Below are 16,190 nucleotides of genomic sequence, written 5' to 3'. Positions count from 1 at the left end.
TATATTAATAAAAGCTTGACCTGCCAGTTCCTAAAAAGAATACATTCCTTAAAAAATAATTAAGGTTCTACACATTTGAGGATGTTTCTGAATATTATATTTGATCGCAAAGCATAATTAAAAGAACCATAAACTAATTTCTACTTCCAGTAGTTGTATTTCTAGTTATTGCTGGGTACAGTGCAAGTAAATGTAAATATTATTGTTAGATAATCTGGCAGAAATGACTGTTTAGGCCATGGAAATACATTAGAGGCATTAAATACTTTTTTGTCATGCACACAGTAGTTATCAACTTATGTTTTCCCTGTCATAATCTATTACTGGGTATTTTTGATATGATGTATCAAGTAGTAAATAAGAACAGTGAATGTGAGAAATAATAGAATTTTCTTCACTAAGAGCAGAACAGATGCTGTTTTTTTTTTACTTGTCTCTTAATGAGGTTAGATGATTAGCAAACATCAGAGGTTGAAAAACAAGTGCTCTAACCTTTCACAAGGAAATATAACATATCTGTAGAAGGAGGCTTTCTGAGAGTGCTTGCGTAGGGGAGGAAGAGTTAAGAAAGTCTGTTTGTCTACAGTGGCTCTCCTGCATTGTAAATGAGTGTATATTCTCCAGTGTCCTATCTCACATGATACTGTTGACTTCGAACTAAAAGCAGCCAGTGATTTCACCCAAAATGGATTTACTTGGAAAATACAAGAAAGCAATTTGGAAAGTACAGTTTCATCGTTAGATACATGTGTACTTCCCCAAACCTAAGCTAGCACCTGCCTCCTACTCTACAGCCTCGGAGGCAGTCCCGCTGCATGGAGACCTCCTCTCCACTGTGCCTGGAAGCACCACCACCTCCTGTCAGAGGCAAAGCTTGTTGGGTCCTATAGTTTGCTAATTGCACTTGTGTGGGACTGCTTGCTTAGCTTATTGACCTCATTTAAATAGGGTTTCTCTATAGTAATCTTCAAGACACCTAATAAGAACTTTGCTGAGAAGAAGAAAAGCAATGTTGGTAACTCTAATTCTTTGTTGGAATTTTCCTGAGAAGATCTACATCATCTCATTTAACATTTTCTCTTTCAAATATTTAAACCTCATAACGTTCACTTTAAAAAGAAACCATTTCTCTATTAGCTGTTTTATGTTGAGGAGAATCCCAGTCTGATCCACATGCTATCCACCTTTAAAAGAAGTGCGTGTGTTAATGGAGGGAGGGTGGCAGGACTCCCATTGTACTCTTCAGAACCTGTACATATCTGGGATTTCAACCTCCTTCATTTGATTTTAGGATTGCATCCCAGGATGTTGCAACCCATGGGGGGATTCACATAGAAATGTAGGGGATAAGGACCAAGAAAAAAGTTCTGGGGACAGAATCTTTCTGTGCAATGTCTGGAAGTCTTCACCAGGTGCCAGTGGGAATGGCAGTTATAGTAGCCCTTTGATGTGCTGGTGCCCACTTCAATAAAGATGCGCTGTCTCCACATGCTCTGACTCCAGAGGCTGAGTGTTACTCAAAGGCGTCTCCCAGAGGTCTCCATGTGGAGCAAACCACCCTCTCTGATAACTTCTGCTGCTGCTTCCCAGCTTGTAGAAAGGCTAGGGGAAAGCTGCGTTCTTCTCAAACTGATTACACCTATTACTCTTATTTAACATTTTCCCCAAATCCTTTTGTTTTAGCTTCTTCTCATTTTCTTTCTTCAAATTTTGTAGCACAGATTGGGGAAGACTCATTTATTTTTATGGTATACCTAATCTCATTTTTACTCTGAGGCTGTCACCACTGCATTGTCTATTTGAGTCGTGTACATATAGGTAGGAAAAGTCAAATGTCATAAAACAAAAAACATGCTCTCACCAAGAAAAAAAAAAGTAGGAAAGAAGGAAGTCTTGTTATACTTGTAATGCCTTCCCCCTCCACTTTTTATTAGCCTTCGTGGTGTTTGCTAATAAACACTATCTATAAAGCATCTAACTCAATAACAGTGTTCAACTTCCAAGTCAAGAACTAGCTCATTTAGTGTATCAATTTCATTAAGATTAATCATGAATACTGACTTCCCAGCAAATAAAACTCTACAGAAATTTTCTTTCACTAGATTTATTTTTTTTAAGTAAGAGTAAATAGGAAATATCAGGACAGACAGTCATATTATAACTCTTTGTCATAAAGATAAAATAATAGGGCCAGAATTGTTTTTATGTACACAAAAAGCAGAAATTCATGTAGTTAATAAAATTACTATGGGGGTAACTATGCAACTTTACAATGTAGTCTTTTTTAACAATACATGTGAATTTATGCATAGTGGAAGTCCATTTTATCTTCAGAAGATATCCAAGACTAACAAAGAGGCGGTAATTATAGTTTTTTTGAAACTGGTCTCTAAATAAGTGATTTACTTTATAGTTTTATAGGCTTTAAATAAGTGATTCACTTTATAGTTCCTTGCTTCAAAACTTTGAAATTATGGGGAATATTGAAAAAATGCAACATATTTATGTTCATCCTTAACTTAATCCACAGATCTGCTCAATTTCTACCTTTAGTAAAGTAGCAGCAGGAGGAAGAACAATTACGTTATCTTTTTAAAAAATATGGTTATTCCCTTAACTCACAAACCTGGAGACTTTATTAAATACAGATTTCTGGGTTTCTAATTCCATAGATTTGGGATCAGGCCCTGGGATTCACATTTCTATCAAGTTCTTTAGGGATACTGACATTGTGTGCTGGGAACATTCTTGAAGAGTCATTGATTTAAAATCTTACTAATAAGCAAACCCTTATTTCTCATAGAGAGCAAGTGCTAAAGAGCTGGATTTTTAGCCTAACGAAATGATTCTATGTTTTCTCTCTAGTCCATATTCTTCCTCTACTCTGTCAGACCCACTTACTAGCCCTTTTACTCACTGATCATTCCTATGTCCCATTTCTCTATTCCATTCTCTCTTTTCCACCTACCTGAAACCCCCCTTCACTTAAACTCTATCTCATATGAAAGATTTATCCAACTACAGGTCTGAAGAAGCTCATTCTAACCCCTGAAACTTATTATTTATACTCATTTTTGTTGCTAAAACCTCGATACAGAACTGTTTCCTATTTTTTTTTCCCCCTTTTATCTTTTGCTCCCACACCCCAGTGTCCTGGGACTGTTCAAATTCTTTTCACTACTTCCTGGCTTCTCCTCTTACCTCCATTGGTGGAAGGTATCTCTCTGCTGTACTCATGAACAGAAGATTTGATTTCCCACTTTTTTTTTTAGTATTTCTTTTGAGTATTATTTGTGGTCTTTATTGATTGATTGATTGAATATATCTATTTACATTATTCATTTTATAACAATGTTTACTTCCACCCTCCCCCACCCATCATCACCATAGCCCCCTACATTCCTCCCTCCTGCTGATACCGCTCTGTCTCCCTCCCTTGCAGGATCTCTCTGGCTTATAATTGTCTGTTTGATTTTGTATTGTTTTGCTGTGTTTTGTATTGTAATAACAATATATTCCTCCCCTCCCCCCCATTTGTGGACTTAATTTATCTTAAGAGAGAGTAAACTCGTGGAAGATCTGGCCTAGTATATTCAGCTCGTAATCCCCAAAAGTGCTTTATATATAGTATGGTACAGAAAAAAAAAATGCAAAAATATCAGGAGGCTTTTCCTAACATATCTCAAAGCACCCCTTGTCAAGACTTCCTTCAAGGCCTGTACCCAGAGTCTTGCCCCCAGGACTTTCTACTAACCTGATCACTAACCTGCCAAAATCCCTGAACAATGGCTCCTAGAAATTTTTTGTTTATGGAAATTTTATGCTTGCTTTATTAGGTGTAGGATCAGTGCAAGCTAGGTGCTAGAGGTATACTTGGCTCTGTTCTTCTCGAAATCCCAGTGCAAAGATTGAAAGTACTAGATGCCTGAATTCTCTACATTTCCATTTATCCTCTTCTGTCATGACACAGACCCTTCAGGAACTTCTACTGGGACTAAATGGGTTGATGTCCACTTTTGTTGCTTCTTATCCAAATCTTAGAGGGACTAAGTAGCATGGGCTTCACTCCATTTATGAGGGTCTATGGAAATCAGACAAAAGCAATTCCCTATAGCACTATCCATGTTTGATACCTGAGAGAATACCTGATATTTTTGCATATTTTTTTGGATACCTCTTTTGTTGTCTGCTTTGCCTCTACACACAGTCACATGCTTTCCTAATATACATAATTTGCATGAAGACTTAAAATTTAATTTGCTACAAACTCCTTTGTAAGTTAACATACGAGTTTAAGTTCAGACTTGTCTACTATTTTATGAACATGAGTACAAAACTCCTTACTGGCATTAGATGATTTCACTGACATCTTTCCTTAATTTAGTTCTCAAATTTTCTTTTGACACTACACTGGTTTGCCATAATACTGATAAAAATCTCTGAAGAAATTTTACCCCCTAGTTATGACTATGGGATCCATTGTTTCCATTTGATAAAGAGTTTTTCCTTTGTACTCTAACTCAAGCATTTCTGATTTGTTCTTATTTACAACTACTATGTAAAAAATAAGGGAGATTCCTTGTTATAGCTCCAGTTGTTTGAGATAGAGAATTTAATTCAGATTACTTGAGCAAAAAAAATAATGTATTGCTTTATGTACTTTAAAAAACCTAGGATATCTATTTTCAGGTTCTGTTGGGGCTCATATACTCATCAAGTTAGTTTCTTTTCATTTTTGGCTCTTTATTGTTAGCTCCATTCTCAGAGAGGGCATATCTCTCCTGCTGGTGGAAGATAACAGTTAGCAGCTTTAGCTTCATAGTTACTGTTTCCACTCAAATAAAAGGAGGGGCCCTCCCTGGTGGCGCAGCGGGTTAAAGCACAGCACTGAGAAGCTTGAGCCACTTCCGCATGAATTTGATCCCCGCCTGACCCCCAGGTGACCACATGGCGCGGCAGACCTCTCCTGACCCGCCCGCTGCTCCCCTCAGCAGTGTACTTCGTGGATCTGCCTGTTCTGCTCCCCACTCTGTCTCTGGTGAAGCCTCTCACCGCCCCTGAGCCTCTGGCCTGTACCCCAGTTCTGTATGAATAAATAAATAAATCTTTAAAAAAAAAAAAAAAAAAAGGCTCCCAGCACACTCCAATTTAATTCCAAAAAAGTATCTTGATTACATCTCACAATCTCTGCTTGGGTCATTTCTATTTCAGCATGAATCTCTGTTTTCATGGAGAAGAAATATGTAGAATTACAGGCCCACCCACAGCAGTAGGTTGAGCCAGCTCTGCAGCAACTGATAGGTACTCCCAAGGGTATTCTGGATCTTCTGAGAGCCATAAAGCAAAAGAGTTCAGGACAACAAAACCACAAGTTTCCTTTATATTCCACTTTTGGGCAAGATGATAAAACTGGTTAAAAATGAGAGAAAAGCTATAACTATAGGAGCTGGGATGCACTTCTTGCTGGAAGCTGTGAAAACAAACAGAAAAAAAGAGTTAAAGGTGTTTTTGGTAGTAGATTTTTTTTTTAAGCTACCTCATTTTTCTTTTGACTTTTTTTTTTTTTAACTTAGAAAATTCCTAGTAAAAAGTTAGCTACTTTTATAAAAGTATTCTTAGGTTTTTTCATTTGATAGTATTAAGCTTATTCATTTTTCAGATGGTGAAACAGGTACCCAGAGGTTTAGAGATTTAACTCAGGTTACCCAGCTTACTGGGGGTAGGGCTCTCCATCTTTATTATCATCAGCAGCATTATCTCCATCACTGGCACCCCCATAACAAAAAGCATTTGCTATGTGTTAATTCAGTCTTAAAAAAAATACTGATTTATACATAGAAGATCTGGCATGCCGGCCAGAGGTTTGGGGGTTAAGAGGATTCATCAGAGACAGAGTGAGGAACAGGACAGGTGTGTCCACTGAAATATAGTTCGAAAGGAAGCAGTGGGCAAGACAGGAGAGGTGTGCTGTACAATGTGAATCACCTTCCTGACTGGGGATTGAACTTGTGCTGCAGTAGCTGCAGATAGCTTCTTAGTGCTGAGATAACCCCTTCCACATTAGGGGGGCCCTGTCAGTTCAGTCTTCATGACAAAGCTATCAAGTATTTTTTCTTATTATCTTCATTTTTTTTGGTTGCGAAAACAGTGACAGAGATGTGAAGAAATTTGCTGGGCCTCACTCTTCATGTTGGTAGTGTAGTCAGCATTCAAACACAGGCAACTGGCTCAACACTGTATTTTTTACTATTGTCTCTTTGGAACTTGCACATCCATTCATAGAATTTTTATAACAAGCTGCTCAAAAAACATCCTGCTTGTGTATGTGTAAATATGTGCCCTGCCTAAACATATGTGCTCTTCTGAGGAAGTATGGGAAAGGTTAGCAGACATCTTTTTGTGGTTGATGGAACCAAAATTGGAATATAAAAATGACTGTCAGTGTAATTACTAATTGGGACTACAGTGGACTGAGGACTATAGTGAGATGGAAGAAGGAAACCTAAGTGAAGAGTCGATGCACATATTCAGCTGACTACTTGGATAGAAAAGATGTTTAGGGTAAGAAAACATTCAACTCTGTGAGTGTCCCAATATTTGACCATATTGTTTAGTATCACCAGATGATGGAGAAATCTTTTACGTACAAGATCCTTTTAATTTCCTGGTTTTTTTTTTTCCTACTTAGAATTTTACATTTACCAATAGTATTTTACAAAACTCCAATTTTGAGTAAAACCACTATAAGAGTAGGTAAGGAAAGTTAATCATGCGTGCATTTTTCTAAGCTTTGGTCAAAGTATTGTCAAAGAGACCTGGGAACCATTGTGGGAGGACATTCATGACATTCATTAGAATAGCCTCAAACTACTTTTTTTTTTTTTTTTTTTTGCTTCATTGAGGCTAGAGAGCCCAACAACTGCCAACCTCCTGTCTTTCACACTTTTTTTTTAAGATTTATTTATGCATGTAAGAACTTTCCTCTCTTCTTACTATTCTTTACTTATAGCCACTGTCACTTCTACTTTACATTGTTTTTTTTTTTATTTACGCAGACAATGTATTTAGGAGAGTAACTAAAAACACCTGTGATTTAAATTACAATTTATTCTCTGAATTGCAAATAGCTTGGCTTTTTTAAATACTTCTGCATTTGTCTTTTCTATTTTTTTCAAGTTGGAAATATTTTCAAACTGAAAGTTGTGCTCTGTAAATTGTCACATAAGTTTGGTAGGTGATGACTGTCATCTTTTAATAATACAATGAAATAGGTTAGAATAAAAAATGACTAGAGTTGCAGTGCATGTGAAAAGATTAACTACTGTTTTACTATGTCTGCAAATGTGTGTTCTGTGCAATTTATATGTGAAGTGAGTTATGCTGTCTTTTCACAGAAGATTTAAAAGAATGGTAGGTTCTCAGTAACACTTACATGGATAGATAAACTGAAAGTAATCTATAGAGAAAGTTGTGGACTTTTTCTGAGAAAATCCTACTTCTGTCACTTATGTGACAAGTGAAAAAATTTCACTTGTGTGAAATTCTAACACAAACCATTTTACCTCTCTAAACCTCAGTATTCAAATCAATATAATGGCATCAGTATCCCAACTTACAGGGTCACTGTGAGAATTAAACAGATAATGTGTGTGAAAGTCTTTTGTAAGCAAAATTTTTACATAAATATTTTATTGCTGTGTTACAACCTACTTTTGGGTATCTGTACCTAAGGTATATAAAGGCCAGGGAAAAATAGTTATTTACAACTTTCATTTCATAAAGCCTGAAACTATGTCAGTTATATCAGCTGTTCAGGAAGAAGTATCCAATTTCTTAAAAAAAAAAAAAAGGGGCCCTCCCTGGTGGCACAGCGGGTTAAAGCACTGCACTAAGAAACTTAAGCCAACTCCTCATGAGTTCGATTCCCGCCTGCCCCGGAGGTGACCACATGGCGAGGCAGACCTCTCCTGACCCGCCCGCTGCTCCCCTCAGCAGTGTACTTCGTCGATCTGCCTGTTCTGCTCCCCACTCCTGTCTGGTGAATCCTCTCATCCTCCACATCTCTGGCTTGTACCCCAGTTCTGTATGAATAAATAAATAAATCTTTAAAAAAAAAAAAAAAAGGAAAAGTTAAAACTATCTAGCAGGATATCAAGCTAATCTATGGCCTCTGTCTGTCAAAATGCAGAGAGCAATGAGTGTTCATCTTTTTAGAATGTTATCTAGGAAAAAGTTGGCATTCAAAAAAAGCATTACTACTTTTGCCTCTGCCTTTGTTTCTATTTTTACTGTTAATATCTCTGCAGCACACATTTGTGCTATTAAACTCTTTTCTGCTTCCATGTGCCAAGCACTTTCCGAGTTTGCTGTTACATTTGAGAGAGTAGCTATCAAGTGCTATTGTGATATTCCTTCTAGACCGGTATTTCCACATTTATAAGTGAAGAAACAGCTCAGAAATTGTCACTGCATGCCGGTCAGTCTCCCAGTTTCATAATGCCCATTGTTTTCATCTATTCGTCTGAGACACTACCTCAAGGTGAGTGATGTCACAAATAGGGAAAAACGAATTGAAAACTGCATAACTGAAGACCAGAATTAAAAAAAAAAAAAAAGGGAACTAGAAAGTTAATACAATAAGAATAATGGATAATAAGCTAAAAGTCTTGAGAAATTACTTACATGTATACTGTTCCAAGAGTTTTGCAAGAATTCATTCATTTTAGCCTCCCCCAAATTTTGTCAAGTGAGTTTTGTTTTATTTTCAAAAATGATTTTTACTTTTATGATATAAAGAAGCAGTTATAGAGAGACTAAGCATTAGCTCATGTTATCACTGCTAGTAACTGGCAAGATTAACAGGTAAAACCAGGCTTACAACAAAGAATTGCTATTTTTTTCTAGGAGTACACTTAAGAATTTTGATTATGTGAAACATCTTAACAAATAAGTCCTTCTTTGTGAATCCTATGACATAGAACAGAGTGTGCATTTGTGTGTCTACAGATTTTTGGCACAGATCATTTTGCTGAAAGAAGCAACACTTAAGGGCAAATAGCTAACATAACATATTTTGAATTTTCTAATGGTCTTGAAAACATGTTTCTGTGGTAACTAGGTAGGTCATTAAAGGCTGAGGAAAGAATTAGAAGGGAAAACTGTTGCTTTAGAAAGTTTTAAGTAAACTCATTCCCTTGCAAATTCACTCCCTTGGGCCCTCCCTGGTGGCGCATCAGCTAAGGGCACAGCACTGCAATCTAGCCGCAAATTCACTCCCTTATATGTACCTTATCCTAGCAATTTGACCTTTTGACTCTGAAGACAGCAGATTTCTGGAAACTCTGTGAACTTGAAAACTGCAGTTACAAGTTAATAAAACCAATTTTGAAATAAATTGAAGGAGTTACGAACTATACTCTTAAATCTATGATCTCCTTTGGGAGAATTACAGCATTCCATTTGGCCAGTTGTAAAGGCCTTCATGTTGTTTTTCAAGTATCACATCAGTCAGATTAAGAGATAAGAGGAAGATTGAGACAGGAGAGATAACATATATTATACCCCTATAAGGACATGGAATAACTAGAGGCCTCTGCTAGGTGATTTGAAACAACTGTCCAGGTGAGGTTCCAGTTTCATGAGGATTTACATATTAATGATCTAGAATACCACAGTTGAATCTTTTAGTCTGGGATTGGTTGGGAGATGGAAAGTGATCAATAATAACTCTGAAAATTAAGATCAAGGAGAGATTGCTAATCTTAACACCCCTTAATGAAGGCCTTCCAGGTAAGAAAAATACAGTTCTCTCCTCCTGTTGTTCATTTAAGGATCTAGCCAATATGGCTCCAGGATTTTAGGATAAGTAGTGTTACTTATTATTTAACCAAATGACTTAAGGAAGGTTTCAGATAGAATTTACTCAATGAGATAAATACTATGTAGTGAACTACTGAATGCATTCTGAAGTCCATCAGTTATTTTTGTAATCAATAGGCATAAGAGAATGTTGATTGCGTCCATTCTATGACTATGTCGTCTTTTTGTCCTTAACTAAATTGGTTGTACTAAAAACCAATCAGTGGGAGTGAGTTTGAGATCGAACCAGAGAATGGACTGGCCGTTGCAACCTTTAGTCAGAGCTCAGACTAAAAAGAAGACTGGCATCATGCCAGTGGAGCTTATCCTCTCCCCTTTTCATTTCACACGAATTGAATAGTTTTGTTGGGAAGATACTTTCATTCTAGCTCTCATGCAATGTTTCTGACAAAATATCAACCTCTGATATTAGTAGTATTTTTATCCTACCATTTGCAATCTCTTTTCTGAACAAGACTAACTAGTAAATATCTAAGGAAACTTTAGATACAGTAACTTCTATAGCAAAAGGACCACATTCCAGATCATTGGCACTGTGGCTACAGCTCCTTACTCTTGATGCCTGCTTGTACTTTTTAGAATATTCCTCTTTCTACTAAATATTATAGCTGCTATTAGTCAACTGAGCTTTATGGTCATGTGAACTAATACCTGATCACTTAGAAATAGGAAAAAGAATGCTTAATTTCTTCATGTACTCATTCAACAGATAAAAGTTTGAATACCTTTATGTGTCAGGGAACTATAGTTAATAATAGGTAACATTTACTTACCATTTATTAAATGCTAGAAAATGTTAGTATTTTATTTAATCTTCACAGGAGTCCTATGAGACTCTACTATGATGCTTATTATATAGGTGAAGAACTTTGAGAGTTTGACCAACTTAACGGAGAACACAGCTAAAAAAGTGGTACAAGTTGTGTGTGAATTCAGACATAGGGGCAATATAGGGTCAAACTGCCTGGATTCTATGTTCATATCCTAAATATTATGTACACAAGTTCATGCCCACAGAGAGCTTACAGAACAATATAAAATTATTGGTCCCTTTAAGTATGATGTGTGATTTCAAATGTCCAATCAAGACCAATCAAGTCCCCCAAAACTAGTAATATATATGGCAACCCCTGCAAAACTTTGACTTAAAACCAAATTGAAATTGTGTTTGAGTAGTTTGACCATAGTTGATACCAAGATCATTAATATTAGGGAGAAGGTCTTAAAATATTTTTCATGAAGACTTAAGGAGAAGCAGAGCTGGGTGCCAGATTATATTATTCATGCCTCTCAGTTTTTTATTCCATGACATAAAAAAGTTCCAGAGTTTTCACTTAATATATTTTACAGTGCTCATTAACCTAGTAGGATAATGATAAGATTCAAATTCATGATAAGAAATTTCAAATTTGTTTGAAATTCTGTTCAAAACAGAATCCTTTTTAGGTATATTTCAAAAGAATCCCTGAAACTTACACAGAATATTCTCATGTATTGTAAACATTACACTATTTTCTTTATATCCACTTTAGTTTTTTAGTCTCCTCTGTAAACACTATTCTCTTGGATCTTTTGAGTGGCTACTCTTTCCTCTCATAATGCTTTCTGCCACACTACCAGCGATAGGAAAGAGGAGGTAAATGTTTTGTAGGTTGCCTCTTCCCTGGTCTCGTTTACAGTAGACCAGAGTGAGTAGAACTTGAACCTCAGCGTGGCTGCATGTTTGAGGACATTTGTGACACATCAGTCCTGAAATACTGAGAAATACTGGGGGTTGGAATTAGGAACAACAATAGTAATGATATAGTGGAGGCAGATTCAGGAATATTTCAGAGGTAGACCCTGCAGCCAAGTTGCAGTTAAAAGTAAATGGATGCGGGACCTCCCTGGTGGCGCAGCGGGTTAAAGCACTGCACTGAGAATCTAAAGCTGCTTCCGCATGAGTTCAATTCCCGCCTGCCCCGGAGGAGACCACATGGCGAGGCAGACCTCTCCTGACCCGCCCGCTGCTCCCCTCAGCAGTGTACTTCGTCGATCTGCCTGTTCTGCTCCCCACTCTGCCTCTGGTGAAGCCTCTCACCGCCCCTGAGCCTCTGGCCTGTACCCCAGTTCTGTATGTACAAATAAATAAATCTTAAAAAAAAAAGTAAATGGATGCACATGTGGATAAGGATTGTCTTACCTGAATCAAACAACATTTGCTATATAACTACTGCTCTGTGAGATAATTGTGTCTGGTAACATACAGGAGAAAATGGAATCAGACACATGGTTTTCTAAAAATAGACCTTAACAATTTTTGGGTATTTTCAGTTAATTTTTCATGGTCACATCAGAGCTTTTGCTAGCATATTGATCTGATTGATGCTTCACACCTTAGAAATTTCCAATGATTTCTTGTTACATATAGCATCGGGTTTAAAACTCTTTAGCATAGAACACATGACTTTTCACTATTTGGCTCCATCAGAACTACTCCACCCCAATCAAATCCTACTCCCTTTTTATTCCTAGTCTCTTCATATGCCTCACACATCGGGATTTTGGACATTCCCCTCAAGACAACAGCTAATTGAAATATCTGTGATCTGCCATATGCTGTTTTTCATTTGCAATAACTTTTTATTTACTACTATTCCTCTTGAATCTCCTATAATCCTCCTCTGGGGAGTCTTCCTTCCTTTTCCTAGATACAACAAATAGCTTCCTGCATTAAGTAGCCACAATCAGTGCTTAAACATCTTTTGTGTGTAGACAAATATTTGTTCATATTTCCATTTCTCAGACTAAGAATCCTACTAGAAGAGTGATTTTGTTTTACTAACTCTATATTGCCCAAGCCTTGTAGCCTAGATCCTTGAACTTGGAAGATGAAGAATGAGTAAGTCTTGTTTCTTGCTTTACTTGTAGTACGTATTAGATATGAAATGACCATAAAACACAACAACAAAAGGAGTTTGAAGAAGAAGTTAAAAATCCTCTACTTTATGTGCTACTTTTTCCAATAAAGATGTACTCTCTGTCCAGAATGCCCCACATGTCATTGCAGAAGCATATTCTCTTAGAAGTAGTTGAGGAGAAGAAAGAATGAGGAAACCAAGAAGTAAAAGTGAGTTTTCTCTCCTCTCTGAATTCTACCATTACCAAACATCAGTTTTCATGTTTTTAGTCTTTTCCTCCTGATCCCACTGAGAAAAGTAAGTTTTATAAAAGAGTAGTGGTCTGTGATCGCAGTAAGAGTAGACTTAATGTAGTGTGATAATAATACCTTTTAGCAGCAGACAGTTATATGTGCTGAAGTTCCCAGTTGAGTGCAATTGCAACCAAGTTCCTTTTGGGTGGTAGCTCATATTTACAACTTCGAACAACTCATAGGGAGGGACCAGCACCACTTCCTTGAGAGAGAAGTGTTGTACAGGTACACCCAGGCAGGTAAATATGGTAAATAGCGTTTGGTTCTCCAAATTTTGTGCCTCTTCTCTTAGGAGTGAGGTTGAAAGGAATTGGCCAAATCGAAGCGTGGCACCTATGGAAACTTCCAAGTAGACATCCTTTGCCTTATAGTACACCTTATAACACAGAGAGTCATTCTTCATGATAATCTCTTTCCTCAGGAGTTGGACTGCTGAGGTCAGATAGTAGTGTAGATATTTAAAATGGAAGGAATGTTTGTACTGCTCTGGAGACCTACCAGCACTAGCCATGGCTCTAGTGAAGTCAGAGCGAACATTATTGTTCAGTGTATAAACCAAGAGGGCAACAGCATGTGTAATAGTCATGTTCTCAGGGAGACCTTTTTCTTGGTTCAGCCAGTTTACGTGGGCATTCTGCCACACCTTGGAGTAATTTCTGTGGGTTTCTAGTTCTTTTGAGAAATAATCCCCTTGATTTAATTCCTCCATGATCTCTTGGCCACAACCTTGGTACTGATCATCAAAGGAATCTGGTGACAAGTCAATGTATCTTTTAGCTGCAACCTATAAAGAAAAAAAAATCACGATTTTAATTTTCAACCATGTTGGCACTTTATCCCTGTAAAGATGAGCTTTCGGTTATACTTATCAAACGAAATTCAATCTCTAGCACAGGAAGAACTGGCAATATATATTCACACACACACATATTTGCTGAAATGTTATAATCATATGTTGCCAGTTCTTCTATGTCTGTGACCTGTGCTAGAGATTGAATTTCGTTTGATAAGTATAACCAAAAGCTCATCTTTACAGGGATAAAGTAACCCTTTTGACCAGAGTCACAGAAATTTTGCATAATATTCCTACGTAGTACTTTGAAGAAAAAACTCTTAAAGTTCAAATTATCATTTCTGTCTGTATCCTCTACCAGTTTCCTTCACATTCTATCCTGCTTGTTTTAAGGAATGTCTCTTAAAACAGAAGATAAATACAACTATATTAAATCTTTGAACATTAACTTTAAAAAGATAAGTGATGAATATTGTCTAATGTTTCAGTGGATCCTTCTATTTAGAATCTGAAGAACAAAAGAGAAAATATGAAGGCTAAAATATCATTTCACTACTGTGCAGTGCTATGATGGTGCAGACATTTTTAGGGCTTGAACCTTAAAAGGAGGCAGAGTTGTGCATTCAGGTACAGGTAGTCCTGGATTGGGGTTCACTGGATTAGGTTCCTGTTATGGAGAAACACAGAACTCATGCCCTTTGCCACAGGCTAACTCCCAGGAGGAAGAGAACAGTCATTCAGGGTACCCAGTTCTTCTGACATTGCCAGTAAAATAAATTTGCCTATCTCCAGGGGTGTAGAGAGAGTAATTAAACTGTGGTGAGGTATGTGCCTAGGAAAAGTCACTTCTCTTGGAAATCAGGAGTGAAAAATGATTACTTTCATTTGAGCCATCTTTCAACTATCTTAAATTCAAGGATGTTTCCTTCTGCAAAGAAATAATGATTTTCTAATAAACGACACTCATTAAGGAATACGTTAAAAAGATTCCATCCATTTCGTGTTAAGAAAATTGTGACTGGAACTGAAGAAACTTAACATTTTGTATTTTTACATTTATGATGACAAAAACATAGAGCTGACTGCAAAGTAGAACACGTTGTTAACTTATTACAGATTTTAAACAATAATTTTACAGTAGATTTAAAAATAGGCCTACAGAATATATTTATGCCAAACCAAACCAACTAATATGTTCTGTCAAACCTCATTATAATGAAATCTAAAACTTTTAAATATATTATTTCGTCCCAGATATGTTCTGATATGTCTTAATGTAAAGTTATTTTTCATTATATAGAACTCACAATACTACTTTTAAGTTGATTTATCCTATACATTTTAAAGCCAAATTGGGCTGGTTAATTTTGTATTATTTGTTCTGCACTAACAGTTGTTTCACTTACACTTTATGGAGAAACAAGCCAATAATACTTTGCCTCTAGTATCCATACTTTCAGATGCATGAACTATAAGCAATTACACATTTTTAATGATTGTTTTCAATTCTTTTTGCTAATGTTATTTAAATTAATGACAATAAATCCCAAGTGCCTAAAATTGATTTAAAGGTTTTTACCAGAAGAATGGTCTATAAGAGCATTAATCAAGAAGAGGTTACCTCCTCAGTTGTGCCCTACCTCAGAACTCGCTGTGGGTCTCTGCAGGTCAGAGAGCAGCAGCAACAGCAGGAGAGAAAGCTGCCTTTGGAGAAGCCAGATTCCCATTGTAGGGGCTGCAGTAGTTGGGAGAAGAATCCTCTTGTATCCTTTGGTCAATGAACAGCATTTGTTTGTGTCAAGGGTACATTGTTCTTGCAGCTTCATCCTGAAATGAATTTTCAGAGTTCTTTGTCAGAGTTGTCTTTGGGTGATTCTCAGCAGGAATCTGCTTTGCTCTTGTCTGTGTTAAGACTTCTGTTGACCAAAACAGTTAGCAATTTTTCTGCAGGAGTTTCTGAAAGAAATTCCAACTCATTTGTCAAGCTGAAATCTCTGAATTAGTCAGATGTGCACTCAAAAGAGGGAGCTCTAAAGTGAACCCAAGTTAGTCTCGCAATTAAAAATTTCCTATCTATGTGTGGCATTCCAAATGCCTCTTCAGGGTCAGGCTCAACTGATCAGCCTTTATTTTTCAGGCAAGCAGGAAAAGCACACACTGTACATTATTTGAGGCCAAGAAGCTTTATCTTGAACTCCAGGCTTCCATTGTGATTAATATGATTGGCTCTTCAATGTCACGGGACAATGTTCCCTCAGGGTGGGTCTGTGTCAGGCTCATCTGGTGCTACTGATAGGCCCTGAACAGAGTGTTGCCATGGAGCAA

General features: G+C 37.0%; 1 protein-coding gene across 1 annotated transcript; it reads right to left on the bottom strand.

The window, feature by feature from the left end:
• Positions 1-5,151: 5,151 nt before the first annotated feature.
• ART4 (ADP-ribosyltransferase 4 (Dombrock blood group)) lies at positions 5,152-15,895 on the bottom strand. The gene is made up of 3 exons (XM_004693134.2): positions 15,506-15,895; positions 13,148-13,856; positions 5,152-5,470 (listed from the first exon to the last, which is right to left on the bottom strand). Exons 1-3 carry the CDS (start codon positions 15,689-15,691, stop codon positions 5,379-5,381), a joined length of 987 nt encoding a protein of 328 aa, XP_004693191.1. The 5' UTR covers positions 15,692-15,895; the 3' UTR covers positions 5,152-5,378.
• Positions 15,896-16,190: the final 295 nt, after the last annotated feature.

This window comes from Condylura cristata, unplaced genomic scaffold (assembly GCF_000260355.1).
Source record: "Condylura cristata isolate star-nosed mole 26May11 unplaced genomic scaffold, ConCri1.0 scaffold00036, whole genome shotgun sequence".
Lineage (NCBI taxonomy): Eukaryota > Metazoa > Chordata > Mammalia > Eulipotyphla > Talpidae > Condylura > Condylura cristata.
The sequence above is the reverse complement of the archived record's forward strand: the minus strand, read 5'-3'. Positions and strand labels throughout refer to the sequence as shown.